Source organism: Paracoccidioides lutzii (assembly GCF_000150705.2).
Source record: "Paracoccidioides lutzii Pb01 unplaced genomic scaffold supercont2.13, whole genome shotgun sequence".
Classification (NCBI taxonomy): domain Eukaryota; kingdom Fungi; phylum Ascomycota; class Eurotiomycetes; order Onygenales; family Ajellomycetaceae; genus Paracoccidioides; species Paracoccidioides lutzii.
In genome coordinates, this window is record NW_015440959.1 from 569,204 (window position 1) to 596,564 (window position 27,361).

General features: G+C 45.5%; 11 protein-coding genes across 11 annotated transcripts; 5 read left to right on the plus strand and 6 right to left on the minus strand.

The window, feature by feature from the left end:
- Positions 1–391: 391 nt before the first annotated feature.
- PAAG_05152 (hypothetical protein) lies at positions 392–634 on the plus strand (the record flags this gene model as incomplete). Its single annotated transcript, XM_002792970.2, has 1 exon — positions 392–634. The coding sequence occupies one exon, from the start codon at positions 392–394 to the stop codon at positions 632–634; it is 243 nt and encodes an 80-aa protein (XP_002793016.2).
- A 247-nt stretch (positions 635–881) lies between these two features.
- Positions 882–2,539, minus strand: PAAG_05153 (hypothetical protein; the record flags this gene model as incomplete). Its single annotated transcript, XM_002792971.2, has 5 exons — positions 882–1,176; positions 1,445–1,481; positions 1,823–2,043; positions 2,159–2,187; positions 2,312–2,539. The coding sequence occupies 5 exons, from the start codon at positions 2,537–2,539 to the stop codon at positions 882–884; spliced, it is 810 nt and encodes a 269-aa protein (XP_002793017.2).
- Positions 2,540–3,154: 615 nt separating this feature from the next.
- PAAG_05154 (hypothetical protein) lies at positions 3,155–4,040 on the plus strand (the record flags this gene model as incomplete). Its single annotated transcript, XM_002792972.2, has 2 exons — positions 3,155–3,688; positions 3,936–4,040. The coding sequence occupies 2 exons, from the start codon at positions 3,155–3,157 to the stop codon at positions 4,038–4,040; spliced, it is 639 nt and encodes a 212-aa protein (XP_002793018.2).
- Positions 4,041–5,911: 1,871 nt separating this feature from the next.
- PAAG_05155 (hypothetical protein) lies at positions 5,912–6,571 on the plus strand (the record flags this gene model as incomplete). Its single annotated transcript, XM_015845486.1, has 2 exons — positions 5,912–6,124; positions 6,191–6,571. 2 exons carry the CDS (start codon positions 5,912–5,914, stop codon positions 6,569–6,571), a joined length of 594 nt encoding a protein of 197 aa, XP_015699712.1.
- A 3,669-nt stretch (positions 6,572–10,240) lies between these two features.
- Positions 10,241–10,940, minus strand: PAAG_05158 (proline rich antigen 2; the record flags this gene model as incomplete). Its single annotated transcript, XM_002792976.2, has 3 exons — positions 10,241–10,575; positions 10,649–10,787; positions 10,860–10,940. 3 exons carry the CDS (start codon positions 10,938–10,940, stop codon positions 10,241–10,243), a joined length of 555 nt encoding a protein of 184 aa, XP_002793022.1.
- A 568-nt stretch (positions 10,941–11,508) lies between these two features.
- On the minus strand, positions 11,509–12,073 carry PAAG_11995 (hypothetical protein; the record flags this gene model as incomplete). Its single annotated transcript, XM_015847548.1, has 3 exons — positions 11,509–11,553; positions 11,629–11,748; positions 11,825–12,073. 3 exons carry the CDS (start codon positions 12,071–12,073, stop codon positions 11,509–11,511), a joined length of 414 nt encoding a protein of 137 aa, XP_015702851.1.
- Positions 12,074–15,066: 2,993 nt separating this feature from the next.
- On the minus strand, positions 15,067–15,964 carry PAAG_05160 (hypothetical protein; the record flags this gene model as incomplete). The annotated part of the gene is made up of 3 exons (XM_002792978.2): positions 15,067–15,213; positions 15,289–15,356; positions 15,550–15,964. 3 exons carry the CDS (start codon positions 15,962–15,964, stop codon positions 15,067–15,069), a joined length of 630 nt encoding a protein of 209 aa, XP_002793024.1.
- Positions 15,965–16,424: 460 nt separating this feature from the next.
- On the minus strand, positions 16,425–18,294 carry PAAG_05161 (acetamidase; the record flags this gene model as incomplete). The annotated part of the gene is made up of 4 exons (XM_015845487.1): positions 16,425–16,657; positions 16,728–17,089; positions 17,154–17,950; positions 18,022–18,294. 4 exons carry the CDS (start codon positions 18,292–18,294, stop codon positions 16,425–16,427), a joined length of 1,665 nt encoding a protein of 554 aa, XP_015699713.1.
- A 1,220-nt stretch (positions 18,295–19,514) lies between these two features.
- PAAG_05162 (hypothetical protein) lies at positions 19,515–20,956 on the plus strand (the record flags this gene model as incomplete). Its single annotated transcript, XM_002792980.2, has 2 exons — positions 19,515–19,699; positions 19,840–20,956. 2 exons carry the CDS (start codon positions 19,515–19,517, stop codon positions 20,954–20,956), a joined length of 1,302 nt encoding a protein of 433 aa, XP_002793026.2.
- Positions 20,957–21,393: 437 nt separating this feature from the next.
- Positions 21,394–22,963, minus strand: PAAG_05163 (hypothetical protein; the record flags this gene model as incomplete). Its single annotated transcript, XM_002792981.2, has 4 exons — positions 21,394–21,866; positions 21,960–22,191; positions 22,281–22,435; positions 22,543–22,963. 4 exons carry the CDS (start codon positions 22,961–22,963, stop codon positions 21,394–21,396), a joined length of 1,281 nt encoding a protein of 426 aa, XP_002793027.1.
- Positions 22,964–24,485: 1,522 nt separating this feature from the next.
- On the plus strand, positions 24,486–26,923 carry PAAG_05164 (ubiquitin-activating enzyme; the record flags this gene model as incomplete). Its single annotated transcript, XM_002792982.2, has 9 exons — positions 24,486–24,539; positions 24,605–24,775; positions 24,866–25,102; positions 25,161–25,285; positions 25,342–25,406; positions 25,477–25,756; positions 25,824–25,999; positions 26,066–26,519; positions 26,611–26,923. The coding sequence occupies 9 exons, from the start codon at positions 24,486–24,488 to the stop codon at positions 26,921–26,923; spliced, it is 1,875 nt and encodes a 624-aa protein (XP_002793028.1).
- Positions 26,924–27,361: the final 438 nt, after the last annotated feature.

The following is a 27,361-nucleotide window of genomic DNA, read 5'->3' on the forward strand; positions in this document are numbered from 1 at the left end:
AACCCCCGGAAATCTTTGGCTAATATAAGCCGCAACCTGGGAAATTAGAAGGGGCATACGGCTGAGCGGAATACGGTCGTTGAAATCCACCCGCGCCTCCTCCTGTCAACTGTAACTAAGGGGCAAGCCACGAGATCCAAAGTAAAGTCGATGTCGTCTTCTCGTCTTCCAGTGGATTATCCTCGATAAAGTCTTCCCAGGTCCGAATTTTGCGAACCCATCAGGCAGACCCGTTGCTGGGAGGGTGATTGATGTTACCACAAGGGCGCATCTGCACGTCCTTTCCACGATAGAGAAGTGGAGAAATCAACTGCAAACTGTGAAGATATGGAGAGAAAGAGAGAGAAACTAAGCTTAATTCCTACGGGATATGAACATCATCAGGGCGATCATGACTTTTATGCATCATGGTATGGATGAATGGGCTGAGCCCTTCAAGCTTAACGGGATGAGGTTCGTCAGAAGGGGACGGGAGTATATCCATGCAACAATGCGTGTATCTAAGTCCTCATCGGGCCAATTACCAGACCAGGGGGCTCCCGTAAACGACTCAAGAGTCAACGTTGGTCGACATGCAATGTCAAACTCGTTCACTTCTCGCGGCTCTCACCACTGGCAGGGTTGGGAAGGATAGGTTGCATTCAAGGTTGGTTGACATGCAGAAGTTATCTGGTTTGCCTCCCCAACCCCCAACCAAATGGCTGCCGTTACAGGCAGGGAGGTTGTGAAGTGTAGATTACATAGCATGAGTGGTTATGTTATTCAACCAACTGGCTAAAAGAAGGATTAATCATTAAAAGATCTGAGCCTCCAAGGTCGGATCGTCAGCCACATCGACGAGATCAATGAAAACCATCTCAGCAGGAGTGAATAACTTATTCTCAAGCCCTCGAATTGCTGTTAATCCAATTATTCTGTAATATGCCCCGATACGGAATGTGCTGCGATGATGCCCATGCAACCTCTCCTGAAGAGGTTATCACCTCCATTTCCACCAGAACGAAGTCTTTCCAGTCCTGGCCAAACCCTAAGTCCCGCGACGGTTCGAGTCTGGTAACCTCCTGTTCCGTGCAGAAAAGCCCACCAGATACCTCAATAACGAACTCAGTGGCTCCCAGGTAAATTCGTGGCTCATCGTCCACAAGAGTGATTTTGGCATCCGTTAAAGCGGTGGGGCTAAACCAAAGAGTGATTCAATGAGCAGAGTAGAACAACTTTACCGCGGAATTTCTCACCGATGTCGACTTCACTCTCCCTACAGATTTAACCCTTCCACGTTTTCGATGAATCATATATTTTAGGAGTATATGTCTGGTTTGACATGGTACCAAGCGTTTTCAAGCGCAATTTTGCCTGGTTACTAGCAATCTTCTTATATTTGTCAAAATTATACTCTCAAAAATGCAGGGTAAAGTGGCCACGGAGAAGTTAAATACAAATATACACTTTCAATACCTCGTATGTGTTTGCAGTAATGTCAACTGTGGTCGTTTGTTTTAAGTATATTGGCAATATTTACGATATGGGCCGTGTTATTTTCTTTTCCCACGTGCTCCATTAGGCGATATATGAGGGCTGTGGAGGCAATGAAGGCAAAACTCACGGCAAATGAAGGAAAAAATATTATCGAAATGCGGCGATGTTTTTCCATAGCATTCTTTGTCGGTGGTATATTGCGTTGGAATTGGCATTTCCATTCTGAATTTCCGGCTGAAACGGCAAGCTACGACAGCTTGCCCCGTTCATCCAGGAGTGGTAACAAATGTGTACCTGCTTCCGGAAGAAGTTAATATAATCAAGAAACTTCAAACTCTTTACATACTTCCCGACTTCAGCAGCCTCCTAACTTCAGCTTTCATCTGCGTTGTCCTTCCCGTGTTCCGACGAAGATTCGGGCGAAATAAGGTTCGGAAGCGGGAGCGGGAGCGCACGGACCATTTGTTGACCCATCCCGATCCCGACCCCGAGATTATGTAGCCGATGTCTTGCGAGTTCCCCGAAAAGCAAAACCCGAATGTTGTTCCCCAGAAGTCATGCCACCACCTCATTATTCCACTTCTAACTCTGAATCTCCCCCGTCCCATCCTCCCCCCCAGTTCCCATCAACGTATTTTGATATCATCCTCATATGGCATATTGGCCAAAGCGAGGTACTCACTCCGGCCACCCACCCAACCTTCTCCTAACCTTCACCTCCACATTAGTCAATCTTGACTAATCCTAGCCTCTTCGCCCACCCGCACAACAATCTCTACATCCGACTGCCCCAAAGTCATAAAAACTTGACGCCCCTAATTACTTACCATTATACTTTATCATCCGCGCAAGATCGGTTTTCCATTTGGAGTTTCGCATCGATGGTCCAATTATGCTGATCCAAAGCTGCCTCGTAGTCGTCAAGCCCACTACCAATGATGATATGGCTAGAATTGTACGTAAACTTTTTAAGATCTGCATTCAGCCAGGAATCGATATTATTCGCCTTCCAGATGACATATACAGGCAAACTCGATGAAACAGCATGTCCATGGCGCAACATTAAGGCACGCCTGTGACGCAGACCTCAATGCGACCGCACTTGAGAGAGCTAATGAAATATGCAAAAACATAGTGTTCCAACTTTGACTATAAAGACGCGACAGGTGATCTAGTTGAAAGCTCAATGGATTTGGCAAGGTTCTGAGTGAAAACCCATACTTTAAAGTGAACCAGCCCCATATCCTATATAATCCTCCTTACGGAATATGCGAGATCCAATCTCTTCCGCATTCTCACCCCATAGGGGATCTTTTGTGATGCCATTTATACACTGATCAATCATAGTCGAGGCAAGCTTTGACACATGAACCCAAGTTGCGTGCCGAGTTGGCGGCAAAAACTAGTTGATACATCAGTGTTCGGGTAGTTAGGGCTTTCGATGCCTCCAGGCAAGATGACAGGAGCCTGTACAACTGGTTCGCGTTGCTTGGAAAAATCCAAAATATTGCGTTCTCAACGTGGCCCTGTGCTTGCTAGTCAGTCGAGTTGACTAAGAAGGAGGAAGGTAGCAAGGTAACCAACGCGTATTGGACGGTAGTCGACCAGAAATGAGGGGGACTTGCACTGGTCATTCTCTACCGTGACGCCAGATGTGTGGACGGGGCGGAAGGGATTGATGGCGACAAGCGGCCACGTTGCAAAGACCATTGATGGTGTAATCATAACAGGTCTTGGTGATGTCTGTGAAGATCATATTAATGGACTTGGACGGCGTAACTGCTATGGTCCTAAGAAGACGCCTGAGACCAGTGGTATTGATGCCCAGGTTTATGGGTTTGCAAACCAGATGCATGCGTCCACGCCTTTGAGATGCTCCTTCACAGACTCAGGATACGGCGCTGTCCAGTCGGTGAGGATAACAGACTGCAGCTTGGATATGTCCGCGTCGGGCCCAGCACTCTCAGGTGCTTTGAACAGGCGCCACCACGGAGGTAACAGCTTGATTGCGGAGAGCCAGACGTGTGACCTCTGTTCCAACAAATCAGGTAACACCTGTCACTATTTTCATATTCGATTTTCGGGTCTTGGGTCTCTTATGGATTTCTCGTATAGCGCAAATGGTGAAGTTAAGGAAAAGAATGGGTTCTTCCTTTTCTCCCCCCAACTTAACCTTGCTGCCGCGCCACGAGGGGAGATGACTCGACCACAGGTTATTCACTACCCATACAGGTTTTATATCCATTTAGCTCATAGCAGTGTTTTTCATTATTTACAAATTTCCTAGTGGAAAGAAAACATTTGTAAGGCTGTTGAAACCCGTCCTCTCAAGTTTCTTCTGAATCTCCTGATTCACTAAAATCCCAGAATCCTCGGGTGACACCCGATTTGGGATGGAATTTGACCTTACACAATAAATTATGAGTTACTGGTTATACTAAAATTTGTATGTAAATAAGGACATTGAACTTACAGTGAAGGGCAGCGGAATTGTTCATAAAGTAGTGGAACTTTGGATTTTGTCAGGGGTACCTTGGTTGGGAGATTTGGAAGGTTGCATATGAGGCATTATTCCACTAAGAAATTTGTATATAGTTGGAAATGCTGCTATGTACTAAATGACTAGGTATAGAGCTTGTGTAAATAGGAAATGAAAAAATGTGTCTGTATCATATCTCGCCGAAGAGACTCTATGGCAGAGAAGCGATCGGCAGGTCGCTGGTGAGGGTGCGCAGAGGAGGGGCTACATGACCTAAAGGAAGAAAGTCAAGGAATTACTCCCCATGGTGCCTGTATGGACTCTGAAACTAAAGGCTCTGGGACCGAATCAGGCTAAGTATCCGTTCTCGACATCTTCCCTAGGGGTCAAGTGTAGAGCTCTGACATATCTGTTCATTGCCCACAATGTTGTTCAAGGGAAACCAAGAAAAATAACCACACTTCAACATAAGCTACGCTGGATCATATCAGAGTCTACTCCGTATGATAGCGGACAGCTTTTCTCTTGTGTTCTTCCCAGCTAGTTGATTCAAAAATTTTAACATGGTCTTTCTGGTTGCCAGAGAAGAACAATTGTGCACATCATAACAAAACATTGTTCATTATCAACCGCTTTCGCTGGCTTTTAACATATTGGTTAATTCAGCGGCCGTCCCAATCCATTCTCTGTACAGATATCAACCTAGCAATGCGGTCGACGAGACCTGGTGAAAAATACTAGACTTGTTCAAAGTTGACGATGGCCACCGGATAAAACTTTAGATTGAGATTGACATTTCCAAGGTTTGTAGTCAGTCCCCTTCAGAGATAGGATATAATACAACAGTATAAAAAGTTAGCCCTTTCACTCAATTAGTTAACCGCATCATCAATATATACAAGACTACCCCAATGGGTAATTGGAGTTCAGACGTACCATCAATGCTCTCATCATTACACCGTATATTCGCCAGAGAAACTCATGCAGTAAGTCTTGGTTCCCTGGCACTCTGATACGTCTCAGGCGACACATGAACGCTTTCATCAGAATGACTGACAGACATGCTGATATGGATAGATTGATGGATAGTGAATGAGCTCAGAGGTTGGGCTCAGGGGCACTGCGAATTATTAAAGCTGTCAGCGTTGTTGCTGGATACTCTATTATTCCGTCACCCTGTCAAAGCTTGTTCCTGGAAGACACTGCAACCCATTTTCCATGCAAGCAGGTAAGCTGGAGGTCGAATCGAGCCGACACGGACTCTGGTGCCTCTGCCACAAATCCACGGGCGTTGGATACGCCCAGACCGCTAGTTTCGGAGTAAGCGAAGCTGCAAAGCCTCTCAGTTTACGGGCCTATCATTCAGGAGATCGGTTTCAGAAATAAAAATAGCTCCCATCAGGAACTAGCTTCACAAGAACGACCCGTGTCTCAACGTCTCCATGAAGATTCGTTCGAAGAGATCTCATTTCGCCAGCACCACTATCTCAGCCAGCTTCATCATTCCGCTTTTAGAAAAAGCAAATCTGCTGCGTGGTCTTCAAATCATGGAGTCGGCTAAACTCGTCAAGCAAACCAGGCCCCATTATTCCCAAGCTGTTTGAAACTTTTTCGCAAATACCGCATATACAAATAGGTTTCTGCAAACACTATGGCCCGTCATCTCATGGCGCAAGCCATGCAGTACGTGGACGTCATGCATACGGTCGGGGGTGGACTGTGTGACATTGGACCGCCTTGAGCCCTGACCATCAAAGAACTAGTTACAACCTCCTCCGTGCGAGTATTCTCAATAAGTACTTTTAATCATTCATTTTCTTGCCTACACTTTGTCGATGAAATTCGTCTCTCGACGAATTGGTTCCCCTCTTCAGCTTCCTCTTCAGCATAATTGCGGATCTCCATTCAAGTTCTCCGCAACCACAATTTTCACCAAGCTACATATAGATAACCAGGATGAGATTTGTTTTTGAATATGTGGGCTTTGCCCTCACCATCCTTTCATCTTTCTCATCTGCTGGTACCACTGAAGATAGGCATCCCAAGATTTCCTCTTTCATGCTGAGCGCCATTATACCTAGAGGCACCACCCCCAAAATTAACAGCAAGCTCCAGATTGTAGACGATACTGTCGTCGTTGGATCCACAGACGCAGAAGATTTTACAGCTGTAAGTCCTTCTTCTGCATCACGCACGCGTATGTAAATTCATATATATGCTAATGGTGACGAATAGTACATCCTCCCCAACCCTAAAGGCAGAATGAAAGCGCGCGAAAGCCGGCAGAAATTCTTCTTCTTGGAGCCCGTCACCGGTCATCCCACACCCGGCTATCACAACCTCAAATTTCACCGAGAGCTCCAGGCCAGTTTCAAATTGGATGGCTTCTTTGCCACAGGCGCTGGCTGTGGCATCCATTGTGGTGGTCCTCAGGTCGTCTATGACCAAACCCCTAAAGACGACTCATATAGTGGAAACTGGTTTGCATACCCTCACGAAGGCAATGGGGGTGGCTACTCCATCCATTGGGTAGCTGGTAACGAGGCACCTGAGGGCACACTCTGGTGTACTTGTTGCGCGATGCGGTTCCACAGGCATAAGCGATTGAGCGACTGAGACTGATCCGCACCTTGCATCCTGTAGGATTTATTCTTCTGGTATATCTTTTGTTGCTTGATGTGTTTGTGAGATGAGAACAGTTTTATGAATCTTGATTTTCTTTGTTCTCTTTTGGCCATTTGCTTGGAAAGGAAAAGCCATATACTTTGGGTATTATGGATAGCAATATCATTAGCATTAGTAGTATCACTCATATCTTTAAGTAATCAGTGTGAAATAATAATTATCCCAGCTGAAACAATCTTATTTCACCGGGCTGGAGCCAGAGGAGTGCTTCCTCCGAAGGTATCAAGGTTTATATCTAGAGAGTTTAATGCATCATTCATCGTTCAGCTTGCCCTGCTGCAGTGGAAAGCAGTCCACAAAATGCGTGACATAAATGGCACAGACAGTAACAGATCCGCAGGAAACATGCGTTTTATCCCATCCCTTAAGGTTGGGCTTCATATTGACAGTACTCAAGGAGTTATGTTGCCCGTGGTTCTGCAGCTGAGATCCCTGAGTCATATCTGCAGAATCTGTAAAAGCGTGAACTTAGATGATTTTATTTTATGAAGAGTGGAGTGAGTCCTGTTGGCATAAATTTCACAACATTTAGGCAAAGTCCGTGATGTGGAAACAAGTCGAAAGAGCCATACCATTTTGAACTGTTGTAGGGATTAAAATGGGATTTGTGGTAACAAACTAATAACTCGAAGACCGTATAGTAAGTGGAGGGAGACTGCGCGGACCCTGTAAACCTGAGGATGAAGTAATTGCCTTGCGAAAGAAACAGCTATCAATCCGTGTATCGAGCGCGTAGGCCCCCAGGTTAAAGGCCTGTATTAGCTAGGATTCATATCTGAGCTCCTAAGCAGTGGGCTCTCCTCAGGTAAACAGAGTAGAATCCTTCTAAGGAGCTGTGGAAACCCATTTTGTTTTCTCCTTCGATATACTCTACAAGCATTTTGAGGGAGATGGGTCAGAGATGGGAACGAATTACCTCCGGCGGGACATTTGGTATAGGAAGCCACTGTATCATCTCTATCTGGAAAACCGGTCCTCGTTAAAAATCAGGTGTAAGAGGTACAATCCGTACGGGGGATGAGCCGATAGACGATGTGATTGTTCAGAACTTTCTCAGAATGGGATATATCAACTCAGTTTCGTTTGAACACTGATTTCTGGAATCAGATTTTCAGACCGAAGATCTGTAAATGCGTCAGCAGGTGAGCTTCCCACATTGCATTCGTATTAATCAAATCCTGTATGATCAAAGTCTGAGTTGAAAATCAATACATAGAAGAATTTGCCATAACAAAGACTGCAATGCCTTAATAATCAGAGCGCCGAGTTGTGGTCAATTCCAGCGACCGTTCAACAAAGTACGTATATGCAGTCCGATCATAGCAAATGAGTCACATAACTAGCTGAGAGGAGAGTCCCACAGCATGATCAGAGTCCGGTTGAACAGAACTCAAAGACTTTGAATTCTAATCTCGTGGGTTTCTTTTGCAGAGGAAGAATGGGAAACGCAAAGCTTCAGCCCCAGACGTCTCACTAGTTGAGCCAGGGCAAACCATAAAATGAGGTTAGCTCATCAAATTACGATTCTCAACATTGACAACAAGGCAAATATACTGTACCTACATACTCTAGATCATTGCCAAGTGATACAGTGGATGACCTTCCGGTTCCGAATCTCCCAACAAATTTGATATTTGCTGTTGAAAATTCCTCCACTTGAGCTGTGTAATACTTTTTCGCATCACCATAAACTAAAAGAGTTTCTTCCTCTGGCTTTTCAAACACGCCAGCCAAATCAAAAATCCGGACCTTGGAAATATCAGGTGAACGGTGTTTAGGAAGACCTCATGCTCCTCCTCCGTGTTCAGTGGACTGGCTGATTGGCAGAACATATAACAAAAAAGTGCTCCACACCTGGGAAATGAAGTCCACACAGTCATCACGCAATCAACACTTTTTCGGCCATAACTAGTTACCATAGACCATCTCTATATCAGCTGCCACATGTCTGTGTATAGGAGAGTTTTGTCTCCGTCTTTCTGGTGCTTGTTTCCTTAGAATTGAAGGTTGGTTGAATCTTAAGAAAAGCAATTCAATTCATGGATGTGGCTTGCAAATCCCTGAAACAAACATCCAGTTAGTTAGCTAGTTCCATAGTTGAAAGAGGGAGAAAAAGCAATCAAGTAATAGTTAATACTATTTAGCCTCTTTCTGACAGCTTGGAGGTTGAACCTCGACGCCGAGGCTTTTATGCAACAAACGAGGACGACTTTCATGGGCCGCACATGCATTGGCTTTGGTCTTTTCATCTTCGCTTTTTGAATTTTGTTTAATTAGCTACGCCCTATTGAAGGGGCGTGGTTTACCTACGGGATAAACGAGGACGGAGTCACTATATCGGGATGCCGAAACAACAAGCCAGCCGATGTCGTCTTGCCGAGCCACTTCGAAACTCAATCAATCTCTTCACTAAATCACATAGCCAACTAGCTCGACGGGGGGACCGGGGGGGGGGGAAGAATCTCTTTGACCAGTGAGCACCGTTCTCCTCCCTGTTCGGAGAATTAATTTGATCATATCAAATGGGCTCGTCAATCGCAAGATTTCCGCCAGCTTCTAGATCGATACGCAAAAGTGGGAGGATAGTTATGTCTAAACGACTGGTTAGAACACCCTTGGCTGTAAATTTTCCCGTGCAACGAACAATTGACTTAAGGGGGACAGAGTTACAAGATACATACATGCATAGCATCTTACGATCTCAGACTCTAGACCAAGATCTCCCAGATTGTCCCTTGAACGGTTGGGTGGCTGCATTGACACGTCGGCAGATCTCGACTCTTACTCCTATCCCACTGATCCATTAATACCTGAGAGAGACCATGTTTATGCTGTCCCACCATAACGAAAAGGAATTGCAACCCTCCCAACAGTATGAATGAAACATAGAACTTTCAGGTAGTTCAGGTAGAGAACAATAGTTACATGTTGACTTCTACTATTTCTTTAAGAACAAACAGTAAAGGATGAATGAATTATTATTTTCTTTTTCTCTTTCCTTTTTCTCTTTTTTCATTTCGTTTCATCTTCAGGTGCACCCGTGCTATTGACACGAGTATTGACTCCGAGAAAATGTGGACAATATTAAGGGGGAATGTTAAATGCGCAAAACATTCCAAATGAAATATGATATACATAGATGAAGGAATGTAGACGAATCAAAATGCGCAAAGAAATATGAAAATGTCTTGAAAAATTGAAGGGAATAAAAATTGTGAATATCACAACACCGCGTTTGCACTTGATTAACATACTCGTTCCATGAAATTCGAGGCGTATATCGGAAACACAGGATGAACTGATTGCGTATTATGAGAACTGGCGCCCTAAGCAAAAGAAAAACCAACTTAGACAGCCAGAATGAACACTCCCAGGGGAGTGACGGTATGAAAGGAACAGTGTTTGTATCTCAGGGCGGTCCTAGTCCACAAAGGGGAATATAAATAGCCCTGGATATACTTGAAACGGAGAGAGTAGATACATAAGAAACGGGAGTTAAATTAAAAGCAACGGCAACGACGCTGGGGAATACATAATCAAACAATCAATAAATGCCCTCCCATCGTTGGTCTATGATGTTCCGATATCATATGACATAATTTACAGGTAAGCAGCGACGGCAAGGAGAGCGGCAGCAACGCCTCCAATATTGGCGTTGAGGTTGGAACCAGCGCCGGGGAACTCAGCTGGGCGGCTGGTAGTGGGGGTGGAGGTGGGCACGGGTTTTGAGCCGGTGCCAGATGGGATTCTGGATACAGTTGGCCCCTCGCTTGGGTTGGTGGTAGGATAACTAGGGGACGTAGTGGTTGGCTTTCCAGTGGGCTTGGTGGTAGGCACTGAGGGGTCAGAGGTGGTAGTGCCACCACCCCCAATCGGTGGGAGCTTGATGGGAACACCAGCGGACGAGCACTGCTTGATAACGAGGTTGGAGACGGCTGGGAATAAAGGTTAAAACATGATTCAGTGTTTAGAGGATGGTAGGAACCAGGTGGTTTTTATAGGCCTTACAGCTTTGGGCAGCAACGTCGCAAGATTTCTCAACGCAAGGAGTGATCTTTCCGGGCAACTCAGGCTTCTTGCAGTGGCATTCGAAGTCGGTCAGCTGGGAGCACCCGTCGTTTCCGAGAGCATCAACTAAACAGCTCAACTATTCACCCCCAAGTCAGCCTCTCACAACCAAGGACACCATCTATCTCTTTTAAGGTTGGAATTAACATACAGCGCAAGGTGGGATATTAGGGAGCTGAGCATTTGCTAGGCTGGCCGCAACAAGAGCAATGAGAGCGTGAGAGAACTGCATCTTGAATGTGTTAAAGTGTATGTATATAAACAAAAGTGGAAGACTTTTGATGATCTTAAAACGACAGTATTGGAGCAGATAACGAATGTCAATTTGTCGATGTGATGAAAAGAGAAAGGAGACAACCAAGATGGAACTGGGAATGCGGTTTCTTATAACTCCGCAAAACGGATACTGCCCAAAGCCCAGCCGGGAAAACAGGTATCCAGGGGGAAACAGAGCGAACCTGGGAAGGAAAATAACCAGCGGGTTTGATTGCATCCATCCAATAGGGATTCCCGTTTCCACCCTCGCCTCCCACAGTTGTTCCTAGGCCCTAGTTCACATGTTATGGTCTCGGCTATTCTGCCAAAGAAGAACACGGACAATAAAATAAATGACCACGCGTACAGGAGAAGGGCAAGAGGTCCACAACAGCAATAAAACTGGGAACGGGCCTCGCCGGGGGATTATGTCAACTGGGATTGACCTGGGGATTAAGTCAGTGGCGAATCATCCTAACTCCAATTTGACATGCATTGTATAGGCTGTGCAGAGCATTTCCATAATGCTACTTTCCAGCATCATCTTATTTCATGGACTGGATAATGAAGATTATGATGTCTTCATCCTCCTGGGTCACAACGGAACGTCAGAAAGCTCGGTCGTTTGGCCTACCCATGATCTGATAAATGCGATTCCTACTCACGACATTGGTGAACTGGTACATGTCAAGATGCCATATCAGGTTTGGATTGCCTGGCATGAAGCTAGAGATAGTCGTAACATGCTCGCATGGGGGTCGTAATACGTGGGGGGTTTCCGTGCGCTAGGCAGAATATGGAGGAGGAGTGGCGGCACAAGCCAATAAGAGGGGAGGTACCTATGGACGCTCGAGAACTGACCTCGGGAGGCATGCCTCCCCTCCCCACTCCAGACGAATTTATGAAGAGTTTGGGCAAATTTTCGCAGTTCTGGCGTATTAAATGCATACTGCTCAAGGAATGTTTGGACGCATTATGATTATGCTGTTGAAAAGGGCGGAAAGTCCGGGATAAGTAGTAAACTATGGATCCATATGGCTCTTCTGTCACTCGATTTGTCCCTAGAGTTTGCACTGGGTCATTCAAGCAAAAACAGAACCCACTGGGCATAGTTGCAAAAACTAACAATACTCGGTCAGCCAAGTCATCAAGAGTAACTAGTAATTACCCTGAGGGTACAATTAAACAATCTAAACTTCACGCAGCATTGAATAATGGAGCAAGGTATATTGTGGTCAATCTACTACCAGCATACTCACGAGGTAGGGATGGAGTTAGCTCCCATTCATTAGCATGATTTGCAAAATGCCAATGTAATTGTGGTGAACTTGAACATCCATTTCCTTGTTTCTCATTTTTATTCTTGTTTGTTGTATAGAGTAACTTTGGGCTAGTTGAATGCTCAGAAAAGTTCGTCGGCATTCTTTTGAAGATTGACCGTATCACTCATTGTACCTTACCGCTGCCATGACGCCTCTGTATTACCCGAATATTCGAGAAGTATGACGTGAGAAGATAGCCATCTCGAGCTGAGATGTAGTACAGTCCTACGCACCTATTTTAGGTATTCCCAAGGTTATCATACCCAGGTAACTTTCCGTAACACGCGACGTTTTTACCGCTTGTGCTGTCATCTGAAGTATATGCAAGAAAACTGGGGGTTGGAGCTTGGCCAACACTGTCTTGCATGTGAATCGGAATTTTAGGCCGCTTGTTGGTCTAATATCAATGAGAAGATTGATGTGATGATACCACTAATGAACGAATCAGACTACAGTGAAAAGGAAACCAAAATCTTTGACAGACGGGCTGTGCCTTACCATTCTTGGGAAAAGTTGATTGCAAGTCCACTTTTTGGAGATACATCCTGTGCAACATTTGAAGATGTTGCTTGAGTGGCCTAGGGGAAGAGTCGCCAAGCTTCATGACTTATTTAACTTAATTGGGACCTTTTTGCAATGTATAGTGCAAACAGAGAGATATGGAGGTCTGAAAGAGCATCATGTTTACCAAGTCAGATATCTCGGTAGCCTGCGAGAATCGCTCTTCCATCTCTCTACCCTTGTTTTCTTCCAGGTAAAGCCAGAGTTGGTATGCGAATGTATCTCTGACGTGAAGACCAAGCTCAGAACTCATAACCTTGGAACACTCCAATATCTCTCCCGGACTTGATGATTCCCATGTAAAAGTTAGTAATAATCATGCACCACGTTCCTGCATGTAGCGATTGGAAAAAGAATAATATCGGGCCGTGATCAACTCAACATTCGCCATAGTTCCAAGGTTAAAACACTCGGGCCAGTTTAAAGTATCGGAATGGATGGTGCGATTGAAGTCAATGCTGATGCTTGTATTTGGCAGCTTTGACGGGGCCCTCGATGAAATAACGCAGGAGTAGAAATGGTTCTCGAGTCAGTCCTGTGGATTACACTGCGTATCTTCGTAAACTTGTTTTAAGCTTGGAAGCGTCTAATCTGTTTTCTTGAGGCAGAATCTGCGAAATCGTTGTCAAGCACATATGATCTGAGTAACTGCACCTAGGTAGCCATTGCATGGGAAGGCAAGATGTAGTATCATGACTTCAGCACCACCAAGTGAATCTTCAGTATTCCTGCGATCTGCGAGACCACAAGCCTGCCAGCTTTTCTTTTGCGCCGTGCTAAAAATGTTTCGTGGGACTCCAAAGACCTGCCTAAATAGCATCTGCATAAAGGGCTTCTCGGATCTTCCTGGGCAGCAGTTTGAACTCTTCACGTGACGTCTCGCGAGCAACTCTCCAAAGTTAAGTACCTCGTCCTCACAGAGGAGCCTTTTAGGATTGTAATAAAACGTGTTTAGGTAGCGTATTATTGATATGTCACTGAGATGCCCTCGATGGGAGAAACATTCTCTAGGTTTCGGCGGCGTAGCGGAGCAAAATTAATGATCCCAAGGGTAGTAAGCGGGTGCCGAATGTAACGCTAGCCCGCACGATGTAATGGATGACATAGTTGGCATAGCCTCTTGCCTGTATGGAGTAGTACTTGAGTGTGTTTTTAATTCGGGATGGTTCATCTGCCAATGAATCAATGACAGACGGAAAGCGTTTGAAAACAAATGCTCAGAAACTCGGGCCGCAAGACGGAGGTTTTAAGGTGGTGTTAAACCAGGGAATTGGCGCCTAGCTACTCCCTTCTATATAACTGTGGGGAAACAATACCCAGAACGTATCCATGTGTTGTCGGATAAGAGAAGAAATAATGATAAATTTACCAACGCAGCCCGTGTTGGAACTGGAAGATGACAATCATCAAGTGAAACTGAAATTGAGAGACAACCCTGGCGTGGGACTAACAAAGCCGCCTCGAGTCCCGTGCGTATGTTCCCATCCATGAATATTCATGGATCAGGCTACATAGGGTGAAACCCAGCGCTGTCAGAAGAGAGAAGAGCTGCTGCTAATAGAACTTGCATAAAGAACTCGGGTTATGATGATCTTCGCGTTCTTAAGCCTGTCGTTTCAGGAGAACCCTCCTAGTCAGTCGTATGTGTGATTGAAAGGATCTTCCGAAAGTGCAGTGGAAATACATTCGATACCGATACCCTAGATTCACAAGCCTTTTATTATTATTAGCCCTGCCCACGGTTAATGGATCAGTGATGAAACCGCCATCAACCCAGTCTATAGATGCTTCGATGCTATGGTTAAGTATATTTTAAACCACGCTTCCCCTCCCGTGATTGTTCCTGTCCATTGTTTTTCCGAAAGTGCACGTTCATTCAACAGGGAAGTATCAGGTGAAGCAGATAAAATTAAAATGGAAAGAAAAGAAAAATATAAAGTTCTTTATATAGATTATTACAGGTGAATGATGGTCTAGACGCCTTATTCCGCTCCCCGATCCCATGCCAGACTCCAAAAAGGAAAAACAAAAGAAAGAAAGAAAAGACGAACAGCAAACTCAGCGAACCCAGGGAAATCAAGGCAGCCAAAATGGAGGAAATGTGAAAGAAATGTGTCGAAGTCTGATAAAAGGAATGGACGCAAATGTGACAAGAGTCGGGTCCATGCATTACCTCGAGTTTGAAGGACAGCAGTGAAGAAATCCTACCCATCCTTATTATTACAACAACTCATCCATATATGCCTTCTCGTTTGCAATGCCCTTTGCTTCATCTTTCAACAGCACAGCAAGGACTTCAATGGGAGGATTAAGGTTAAGCATGTGTGCTCGTCTCCAGCGCTTTATTCGTGCAATCCCGATACATGGCTGTTCGTCGCAGTCAGTCAATCAATCAGGTGTAGAATAGTAGCAGCAAACGGTCCTCGTAATGATATAGCATACCCCATATTGATTCGACAGGTCGAAATGTCGTAGTATCTTCTCATCCACCGTCAAATGTTGCTGGTGCACTACAGAACATAAAGACAACGCAAACTGTTAGTTTCCAAATGCTTCTCAGACAAATTCCATCAAGTACCCAGAGAACACCATACAACACCATATATAACAACACCCCAATGCACATGTAGATCTCACACATAGAAATTAACACCCCCCCAGACAATATGACTAGGGGTCCAAAAAAGAAGCACAATAACTCACCCCTGGCAGCAATTCTCCCTTCCTCCTCCCTTTGCCAGTATTGCCTAATGTCCATCTCCGTCAATGCCTCAGCCCTCACATCCTCCTCAGACTTGGGTTGCCGCAGCTCAACCCTCGCCTGTTCCGCGATCACATTCTCGCTCTTCGACGACGCAGCAACAGGCTTTTGCTCCGGCTCGATCTCAGCAGGGTGTGTAACCACAGTCGTCGCTGGTGAGGCTGTGGGTGCTGGCGAGGCTGAACCTGAGGCACTCCGCTGACGGACCTCAGCGACTGGAGAGCTGACATCGGCTTTCAGTCCCTTTTTACCGGCGAGGGAAGAGGTTGAGGTTGGTTTGGAGACTTTATGTTGGCCGCCGAAGGAGAGGGTGGACTGGTGATGGTTGCCTGAGCGGCGCCGTGTGGTGGTTGGCATTGTGGTCTAGTCTATTATGGGGAGAGGGAGGTAAAGCGATGAATGGATATTTGAGGGGGCAGCGTGGCAAGAGCACACTGTGTACAGATAAATATCTTTCAATATCTCTCAACGACCGGTGTTTTTGCAGTGGTGAGAGAGACATTGGTTGATGGGTTGCGTTGTTTAGCGGGTTTGTATCCAATGACGTTTCTGGTTGCGGAGGCAACGACCCCGCCTATTTTAGCGAGGTTAATCGGTTAAAGCGTCTGAGCGCAGCGTTGAACATCCCAATGCGTCTCAATTATCTAAAGAAACACTAATGATGTTAAGCTACAGAACACGAATTGATACGGTGATGATATGATGATACGCATATTCTTGTGTGAAAGGCCATTTACTGATCTATCTATCTGTTATAGAGATCTAGATGATAACGATTGGCCGTGGTAATAACTGCGTAGTCCCCAGTATGCATTTTCTATTTCGCACTATTCAAGACATCAGCCACGACTTCAACCATCTCAAGCACTTTTTCCTCTTCCAGCCGTTTCCCGATCAGCTGCAGGGAGACGGGAGCTCCATGGTAGAACTCAGGGTCGTAATCTGCCTGTATCATTTTATCCTTCTCGTTCAGCGGCACCCATCCCTCATCCCGCGGAAGATCAAGCGATTTATCAGCATAAGTCACTGGGAACGTGCAGGCAGAAATATCTAGATTGTTTTCACATATTAGCCTTTTCATAAGAGCGCGTTCCTAGATCAATATGAATCGGTAGCTTACCCAACAAATTAACGAATCCAGTAAACCCGACATAGTCCACTGTTTCCCCTTGACCAAGGCGAGGAGCCCCTGTTGGCGCAACGGGGGCAATTATGGCATCGATGGGCCCTTCAGTGTCTGTTTTAGTTGCCATCCACCGGTCAAGGTATTCCTTTTGGAACTGGTTTCTTTTCATGATCATTTCCCGTAGTTTGGCCGGATCAAACTTAGTAGACCTTCTCTTACACGCACTGAATGCCCTTTCCATGGAGCCGAATAATGGCTCCTCATATGCCTCCAAAGATGGGATGATGGCGTCAGATCCTAGCTCGTCAAACCCTTCGTTAAGCAAATCGACGATCTCTCTGTGGTTAGTTGGTTCCCTGCCGCAGCGTGGTTAGTCTTCCCTCCCAGTGCCATCTAGATGCATGGACTCGTTAAACGTACCAAGGGACCACATCATGTCCTGCGGCCTTCAAGGCGTTGGTAACGAGTGACAAAGCACGCTCTACTGGGGGATGGCAAGTTATCGTCCCATCATTGGCCCCAAGAACTCCTAATCGTAGCTTGCGTCCCTTGGGCTGGATGACATCCCTTCTCCACGGCATGGGTATGATTTTGGGGTCAAGATTCCAGGGTGCTGCTGTATCGGATAGAACCGATTCACAAAACAACTTGACGGCACCAAGGGATGTGGACATGGGCCCGCAGACAGCATATATGAAATCTTGGCCCGCGATACTTGGCTGCCCTCCCAAGGTCGAGAATCGTCCAAAAGAAGGTTTCAAACCGTAAAGGCAGCAGAAAGCACTTGGGATGCGAATGCTACCAGCGATATCCGTTCCAACGCCAAGAGGCGACGCTTTCATTGCAAGAAGTGCCCCTTCACCACCCGTTGATCCACCTGGGGTAAGGCCCTTGTGAATGGGATTCCTAGTTTCACCCCAGATCCGATTTGTAGATTCTGCCATCATCATTGCTGTCGGGATGTTGGTTTTCACATATAAGACAGCGCCCAGGTCCTTGAGCATGGATACAAGGACAGATTCCCGTGCCGTGGGAGTATTTGCATGTAATGCCATGCCGATTGAAGATGGATAAGGAGGGGTTATGAAACTGTCTTTCAGAGATAATGGTAAACCATGAAGTGGTCCCAGGACGGATCCTGTCTGTTCCAGGTATTCATCTAGATACCTTGCTCGTTCTAAGCCTTCATTGAACATGACTTCAGTGACGCAGTTTGTCTGAGGAGAGTTAATTAGCTTTTGCAAAAGGGCTACAACAGGCAGCCAGCCCACTGGCGCAGATATCATACCAGTTTCTGCGCAATCACAGCAGCCTTACAAAATGCCTTTGTGACGTCAACTGAGGTCAGTGTTCTCTCCTTTATCTTTTGAAGCAGGGTTTGAGCGTTAGCATCGACAATGTCTAGCTCATTTTGCGTTAAGAGGCCAGAAGTCTTTGGGTAGGATCTCAGGTCCCGAGGAAGACTCTCTTCTTCAACATCCGGGATAGGGAAGAAGGCAGAGAGCGAATCATCCCGGCGTTTCTGCGCAATGGCCGAAATTTCCTTGTAATTTTGTCCCATTTTTATTTCGAAAGGGAAGTATCCGGCGGTCAATGTTGATAATCGCGATACTAGTACTAGTATTGGATCAACTGGGCGCAAGAACTATACAGCCCCTCATATACATATCTATACTATCGTAAGGACGAGGTGGGACGGGGGAAGATCTGATGACCAGCAGCAGGAAAACGCCACTTTTGAGCACAGCAAGTAACTAGTCTAGTTCTCCTCACAAACAGAAGAGCAGCGTTAAATATTGGGAATCTGAATCTGGGTATTTCTCTCTGCAAAGCCGAAGTTCATAACCGGCTTCAACCCCCATTATTGCCTCGGGCGTCCAATCAGAAGAAACGCGGGGAAGAAATGACTTGGGCGGCATTCTCGCATAAAGTCCCATTCCCGTCGCATGATAAACTAGATAATGACATCAATTCCCCAATTCCAGTGTTTCTTTGACATTTCGGATGACCTTCATCACTCAAAACACCATTCATTCGGCACAGATCTTGGGAGACACCTGGCGCAACTGGGAAGTTTATCGCTGTCTGGCTAAAAGACCGGGAAGCGAAAAGTTAAATCAGTTGGATTCATGTTTAACTATCCTATAACTAATATTTTGCAGTTAAATATCCCACCCAGATCTTGAACCGTACCAATTTGAGATGAGATTAACTCAACTGACTAAACCTTACGAGATGGTTATCCATGGATTTCGGGTCCGCGTATGAAACTGACCTAAACATCCAGTTCAACTTTCAGCAGGTAAGTAACTAATTTAATGACCCCGCGGATGGTAGCATTTCTTAGTCCAGATTTAAAGATATGTATGCATGCCTCTGTAGTTAAACCTTTCTCATAAGGATGTCACAGATTGTGAAAATTAGGTAAGGGAACTGGTCTGACAGCTTGTAAACGGGAGTCAATGACAATAAAGTATTTTTGTTGATATGATTAAATACATCCGAGTAACTTATATCCACTAGATATAGAGGAAGAGAACGTCGATGTCGGTAGTTAAATCCCTCTTATCTTACCGCCTCTGGAGCTCAAGCCACAACTTTTCCCATGAACTGAAGTTCACCCTCATGCTCTCTCAACACTTGATATAGTTAACTGCCAGAACAACATCAGCAAAATTACTCGACCAAACTGCGAACCTGAAGGGAAATTCTAAACCCAAAAGCGTGTTATCCTACATCCATTGCCAACACAATCACTCCCCATAGACAATTCCCCGCGTCATGAGCAACAAATCCCTCCAGCAAGCTCTAGCAAATCTCCTCCCCACCCATGCCGAAGCTCTCCCACCAGAGCTTGTCAACCATGCCTCAAACCTCCTTGCACAGTCTCGCAGCTACGGCAGCAGCCTGAGGCCGGAGGAGGAAATTGCCAGACCTTATGTCTGTGCCGAAATCGCTTGCAAACGGTAGGCTCAATTCTTCTCCATGTTTCACTTAAAAAAAAGAAAAGAAAAGAAAAGGAAAGGAAAGGAAAGGAAAGGAAAGGACAGAAAAGGAAAATCATCACCCAGGCTGATCGAACGGGAATATATATATCTATGTGTAGATTAAGCAAATATCTGAAGCTACCCCCTCTCCTCGGAAGGCCACCATGTCCACCACGCGTGTATAAGAAAACATATACCTATCTCGAGCAGGCGTTGCTGAAATCATCCACAACGGCTTCAAGAACCACCCCAAGGAAACCAACAGGCACGTCTACACCGCTACGGACACCGTCAAAGAATTCCCCAACAGTAACGGCAAATGGCTCACCCTTGAAGCGTCCTTTCCCCATGAGCCCCTCTCGAAAAACGGTGAATAATAGGCAAAAGGCACCTCTCCAGAGCAGCGTGGGGATCAATAGCGTATCGAACAAAAAATCAATTCAAGACGCGCCCTCCTGGACGATGCCGCTTATTCGACGGGTCTGCAAGGCACTATCTACGCGCACACCTTCCTCCACATCATATTCGCGCCCTACCATCTCCCTGCTCTTACCACCGCATATCTTTGTGGGTGTCTCGTCCATACTCTCATTCATATCTGAACCAGGGGAACAGTGGGATGAAACACAAGCAGAATTTCTTGCGCCGCTTTCGGTAAAGGCGACGACGCAGATGCGAAATCCTGACTCACAGGATACTAAAATTTACAGAGAGAGGATTTCTACGTTGATTGTGGCGGTGTATTTTGTTGTTCTTGCTCGTCGGCGGCCTTCGTCTTCCGCGGAGACACTGGATGTGGATACGTATATTGAGATGGCTTCTGCGGCATTGGAAAGCCTTGGTTTGGAAGGAACCTCATATGTAAGCGATGTGGATGACTGGTTGTCAATAATCATGTTGCGGAACTGGACGGTTGGGACTGAGTGGTTTGATAATATTCCCGGACCAGCCGTGGGTAATGAAGATGAAGTAGAAAATGTTGATGACGAAAAAAATGATGGTGATAAAGATATAATCGTCAGTTTGAAGAGAAAGAGGGCTCTCCGAAGGGAGAGTCGACGCCGGAGCCGCGATGGTTCAGAAAAACCGCGGGGTGGTTTGCAGCCAGGGTTAGGCACGATGATGCAGGACCGCCTCAATTGGTTGAGTGAGGATAAGAGGGAGGATTACTTGGAGTGGAAAGCAGGTATAATGGGGAGGATACGGGCTATTGAAAGTGGGATGGCTGTTGGATGAGGGAAACTTGGTTAAAGTGTTCGTGGAAGAATCGTTATGACTTTTTGTATGAAAACAATGTCACGACCTATGCGTTACGATACCTTCCTGTCTCAGTTGGTGGAAGATATAGCAAGCATTATTATATAACTTCATGGTTTCTCAATAGATTGTGAATGTACTCTACGATGAATAGAAGCTGTCTCTTAACCTCCATATAACGCCCCCTTTTATGCAATTAGGATACCTAGGTAAGCTCCTTTCACCTATATATGAAATTTTGTTTGGTATAAGCGGGAATTTAACTAGAAAGCAGTGTAGACGCCCCACAATGAAGCAGAAATAGGACCAAAGGTGAGGAACGGCAGTATCCTTTGGAATAGAACGAAGGAGAATGGAGAAATGTAAACTTGGATTCCCCACTCGAATGCGCACAAACACACTGCATCAATAAAACCTCAATACCAAATACTCCTCGTCCGATGATGTGGAATACTCTCCTTCCCCTGACTCTCCAGCTCCTTCGCCGTATCATACAGCAGAAAATCAATCAGCACCGCATTGACTCCCAATGGCTGCACGTCATCTCCCTCAACCCCACCTTCATCAACACCAACATCCTTCGCAGAATCATCTCCCTCCTTCTCCTCATCTTCGCCTCTAACCGATACAGACCCCGACGCCACTGCAGACCCGCGGGCGGTGGTCAATGGCGGCGTCAACTCTGCATACGCGCCCGGCTTCATCATTTCGGAATGCTGCTTTTCGATATGGCGGCGGATCAGCTCGACGCACCATATGCTTGTGCCGCGTAGTTCGGTTTCCCATCTGTGGCCACTTGGCAAGGGCTTTTTTTGGCGGATGTGTGATTCGAGGGGAGGAGAGTAGAGGAGGCAGCCGAGGGTGTGCAGCATTTGCGGTATGCGGTAGTCTGTGTATGTATGAGCAGATATAGAGGTCGTGGAAGGGGAAGGGGAAGATGAAAGAGAAATAATGGTATATATTAAAAATAGGTACCACGTACCTGCAAACATTGTTAGTTTGTCAATGTCGTGGAATCTACCATAGGATTTGCCACGAAAACATGCCCAGAGATCTGCGACGAGGATCTGAGCTCGCTTGTAAAAGCGCACTTCTTTCCCTTCGAATCGCGTCTTGTCCCTGAAGCAGGGGAAGTTGTTGGCTAGCAGGTTCACAAGGACTGCCGCAGAACCATTAGCTTCTTCGATGCAGGTTGTGAAGCTGCAGAGGTATTTCTAGGTATCGGAATTAGCAATGCAATGCAACAAATAAGTGGAGGTTTTCCCCCTTCTATTTGTAAAGAAGAAATAGCAATAACACTCACATCGTGTAGAATTTCCCCTGCCTCACGGAGACAATTGAGACGTTCTTGAAAAAGCGGTATTTCCTCGTCCGTTGCAGACCTGAAGACATGTCGCAATACCTCCTCTGTACATTCATCTTCATTCTTCCAGAAATCCGAACTCGTAATTGGGATCTCTGATAGTGTCAGCTTTTAGGCCAACCATTTTTTAACCATGAGAGAAATATCACAGATATCGAAATACTCCATAACAAAAAAGAAAAAAGAAAAGGAAAACGAATACCTTCATCCAGCGCCCTTTGCAGTGCAGCAACAAGACTCCAATACCCCTTCCATCTCTTTCCCCGATATTCAATAGCAAACTGCTTCGACTCATCCGTCTCATCGGACCAAAAGCTAAAATTCAACAAATCCATCGTGAAGATGAAGTTGACCGTATTCTCATCCTTGGTCCGCGGGTGCAGCTCATGTTCCCCCCACTTCTTCGTTGAATACTGCTTCTTCTGCATCATCTGCCAGATGGCCTCTGCAGCAACCCTGGTTCTCAAAGGGTCTAAGGCGACGTCGACGGAGTTGTCAAAGGTATGCTTCGCTCCTGAGAGCACCCAAGTGTCTACTTCTGTGCCTGATATGGTAGGCCGTCCTAGTCCGAGGGATTGACGGAGAAGCTCAAGCAGTTCGGGATCTGCTTCATCGTCTGACATTTCTGCTTCGTTTTCCCTGGATGACGGGCCAAATATGAGATGTTTGTATGATTTGCTGGCTGTTGCCACCCTTTGTAACTGGATATATGTACTTTTTCCCAGTCGGAAAGGGGAATAAATAAAAACAAAAGCCCAAAAATAAAACAAAATAAAAGAATGCGCAGCTTATCTACGCTTTTGATGACATTGTGTCATTCAAAATAATGTATAAATCCAGCACTTGCAATTGTTCTCTTGTCCCAACAAATGTAGTTGATGGACCCTGTTCCAAAGGGGGGGGGGGGGGGGGGGGGGGGGGCAGTTTACTATCAAATGAAATTGGCCAACGGTAACTTAGTTAAATAAGATGAAACGCAAATGGCAAAACTGGGGAACTTGAGAAATAAGGCATCATTTCCAACACCCTATGTAAAAAAGAGTATATCGTTCACCGTAATTGAGAAATCAAAAATTATCAGAGTTACATACCAGATCTGCTCAGCTTAGTTAGTTACAACGAAAGTCGGGTGTGTCATGGAAGATTATGTAACCAGAATGACAGACACCAAGGCGATATTTATCCAATCAGGAATTGGGCTTCAAGCGAGAGATTTAATTTTTATACCTTGAACGGGCGGTGATAGTAAAAAAAAATGAATGTTTAGTTACGAAATAGATCCGGGAAACAATTACCTTTTCATCTGAGGTATGGTGCAAATGCTCAGGTAGGTTGGTATGCTACAATAAGTCCAAATATCCTAACTAATAGTTAACTACTCGGTTGATAACGAGTATACTGAATTCAACACAAGGGGTATCATACTATGGAAATGTGGTATTCTCTGATCAGATACAGGCCTAGTTAGCTGTTCATCTTTTATCAAATGCAATGGTTGTAGATTCTTTGGCTGCATCCATCCCTCTGGCACTCTGCAGAAAGATGAGAATAAGAGGAGCTACACCAATGCAGAGCTTGCATCGGAGAACAATGAATCCACGCTGCTTTTTTTTTTAAAAAAAAAAGGGTTTTTTTTTTTGACCCTTTCCTTTGATGTCAGGATCAGGTTAGTTTCGCATTTCAAAGTGAAGGGGGAAAGCTGTACACTGGGAATTCAAATGGAGGATACATAATTGGTCCAGCGTGGACAGACAGGACAGTACAAAAAGATACAATTTTCGAGATCAAGAAAATATGTGGAAATCAAAGGCAGTTCTATGCTTACCTGTGCTCCGTATGCTGTGCTGTGTTTATATTTCTCCCCACTCATCAGCACATAATTTTCCCCAAGGTTGATGTTCCGTCCAATGACTCTCCATCCCTGCCTCGTCACATCAACTTTTTGAAGCTTCTCTGCCAAGACCAGCGCGCGGCTTTTCATTTCATCCAACCGACACCAAGCTTCAAACCTGCACCTCTACCCCTCCAAAATATCCTCTTTTCTTATTTCTCTGGAATCCCATTTCCTAATCTGCTACCCTGTGCTATCAGTCATTAAATATCTCATCGTCCTCCCGGGCACAGGGCAAGCCCGGAAACGCAATTATGGATAAATACCACAAGCAGTCGTTAGGCACGTTATCTACTAAGATACGAAAGGTTCGCCCGCAGGTAATACCCCAGGGATAGGTTTATTGATGCTGACTTTTATTCCTCCTACATAGTCTCGTGTCTTTTTGGTGGGTGCGGGCGGCATTGGCTGTGAACTTCTGAAAAACCTCGTACTCACCAGCTTCGGGGAAATCCACATAATAGACCTTGACACAATAGATCTGAGCAATTTAAACCGGCAATTCCTATTTAGACAAGAACATATAAAGAAATCAAAAGCACTGGTATGTGTTATCCTTATTGATTTCTCCTTCAGCATGTTTTGGAGGTTCAAGAACTAACTAACAAATGCCTGAATTTTCTACTTTATCTAGATCGCAAAGGAAGTCGCAAGCAAATTCCGACCAGACGTCTCCCTCCATGCCTATCACGCAAATATCAAAGATTCCCAGTTTAATGTTAGCTTCTTTGAAACGTTCGATATCGTTTTTAATGCGCTGGACAACCTTGACGCCCGCCGGCATGTCAATAGGATGTGTCTGGCGGCAAACGTCCCGCTTATCGAAAGTGGCACCACGGGATTCAATGGCCAAGTCCAGGTGATAAAAAGGGTGGGGATACAATGAGATTCTGTTAAGCGGGGTATATGGACTTACATACATATACCAGGGACGAACTGAATGCTATGACTGTAATCCGAAGCAAGCGCCCAAGTCATTCCCAGTCTGTACGATACGGAGTACCCCCAGTCAACCTATCCATTGCATAGTATGGGCTAAGAGCTACCTGCTACCGTGAGCTCCTTCTTGCCCCTTTTATATCCTTTGGGATGCACTAACCGGATTCACAGAGAGTTGTTTGGTGAAAGCGATAGTGATCCCGAGGAGTTTGACCACTCCGAAGATGCTGAGAATGGTACATGCAATTCTCATAGATATATGAACACTTTTTCCCTAAATTGCTAACATAACTCTCTCCTTTTCAGCTGAGGAGATTGCCAACCTTCAAAAGGAAGCTCAAGCACTCTTATCCATCCGCCAATCGATAGGATCTGACGATTTTGCGGAAAAAGTTTTCAACAAGGTTTTCAATGAAGATATCGATCGTCTACGGAAAATGGAAGACGTGTGGAAGGCGAGACGACCTCCCCAACCTCTATCGTTTGGTCCACTTCAACAAGAGGCGACGGCTGTGGACTCGAGGATATCTTCAAATGACCAGAAGGTTTGGACATTGGTAGAAGACGTTGCGGTATTTAAAGATAGGTACGATCCCTGATCGTGTGGGTATTTGCGTCTGGCTACGGTGATAAACTAAACTAACAATGTGCAGTTTGGGACGCCTTTCGCGGAGACTTCGCGAACTTGAATACGCTACAACAGATGGTCAGAAGCCGATTATAACGTTTGATAAAGACGATGTAGACACGCTTGATTTTGTTGCGGCAAGTGCAAACCTTCGATGTCACATTTTCGGAATCGAAATGAAGTCAAAGTTTGAGATAAAACGTGAGCTTTTAGCATCCTTGGGAATCAGCAATTGTTTGCTGTACTTTACACTAACCTCCGCAACAGAGATGGCCGGTAATATTATCCCAGCAATTGCCACGACGAACGCCATGACTGCAGCAATCTGTGTCTTGCAGGCATTTAAGGTTTTAAAAGATGATTACGACCACGCAAAGATGGTCTTTCTCGAACGATCGGGCGTCCGTGCCATAAATACCGACCATTTGAACCCCCCAAATTCCCAATGTCCGGTCTGCAGCGTGGCTCAAGGGAAGATTTCCGTTGACCTCGAACGAGCAACACTGAACGATCTGGTCGAGGACCTCCTGCATGGGCAGCTTGGGTATGGTGAAGAGCTTTCTATCAACAATCAGATTGGGACCATCTACGACCCCGATCTTGACGACAACCTTCCAAAAAAGTTGAAAGATTTAGGGGTTATGAATGATAGTTTCATTACAGTTGTTGATGAGGAGGATGACGATACCCGTGTCAACTTGGAGTTACTTGTATCTGAACGGTCAGAATCCCCCCTCCTTCTTACACCACCGCTCCACATTATCCCTGCTAGTCCCCCAGAAAATCAAAACCACTGATTGCTAGAAAAATAGGCCATCAACCGACCCAACCTCAAAATCCATCTTTCTCCCATCAGTACCTGAGATTCCTAGAAAACCAAAACCAGCAATGCCAGAGCTTAGCAATGGCGAAGCAAATGGAAACGGGGCTATAGACGCCGGAACCGATGGTACCGCCGTCAGAGAAAAGAGGAAGCGTGATGCAGACGGAGATCTAGACAAGGACGACAAGCCGGCGAAACGCCTCGCGACAATGTCTGTCCGAGAGGGCGCTAATGATGGAGGTTCAGACAGACCCATTATTCTGGAAGATGATTCGGGGACTATTCTGATCGATGACGACTGAATTGCTACTTCTTTTTGAAGGGAGGGATGGCCCCGTTGGCAAATTTTTCGATAGGCTTCGAACCTATCTACCTTTTACTCCTGGATTCGCATAGCTGCATACGGAACAAACTGTTGTAAGGTGTGAAGTTTATTTCCTGCTGGCATCTTGGCTACCAAGACGGGTAGAAGAGCCATCATTTTTGCCTCCTTTCTTTTAGACTCACAACATTGTACAGTTGCATTAACAAACTCACACAGCATTCATTGTTTAATCACCAAGGTTGGGGGATATTAAAGGCCATGGAAAGAGCTTTTTCTTCCTTTTTTCTTTCAGATATGGATATGGGTATGGGACGGATGTTACTCTGTCTTTCTCTGGTTCTTTATTGCCAGCACTGTTCAGATGTTTATTTATGGTCAAAGGGGGTATGTTTTTTCGGGACAAACGCATAGATGT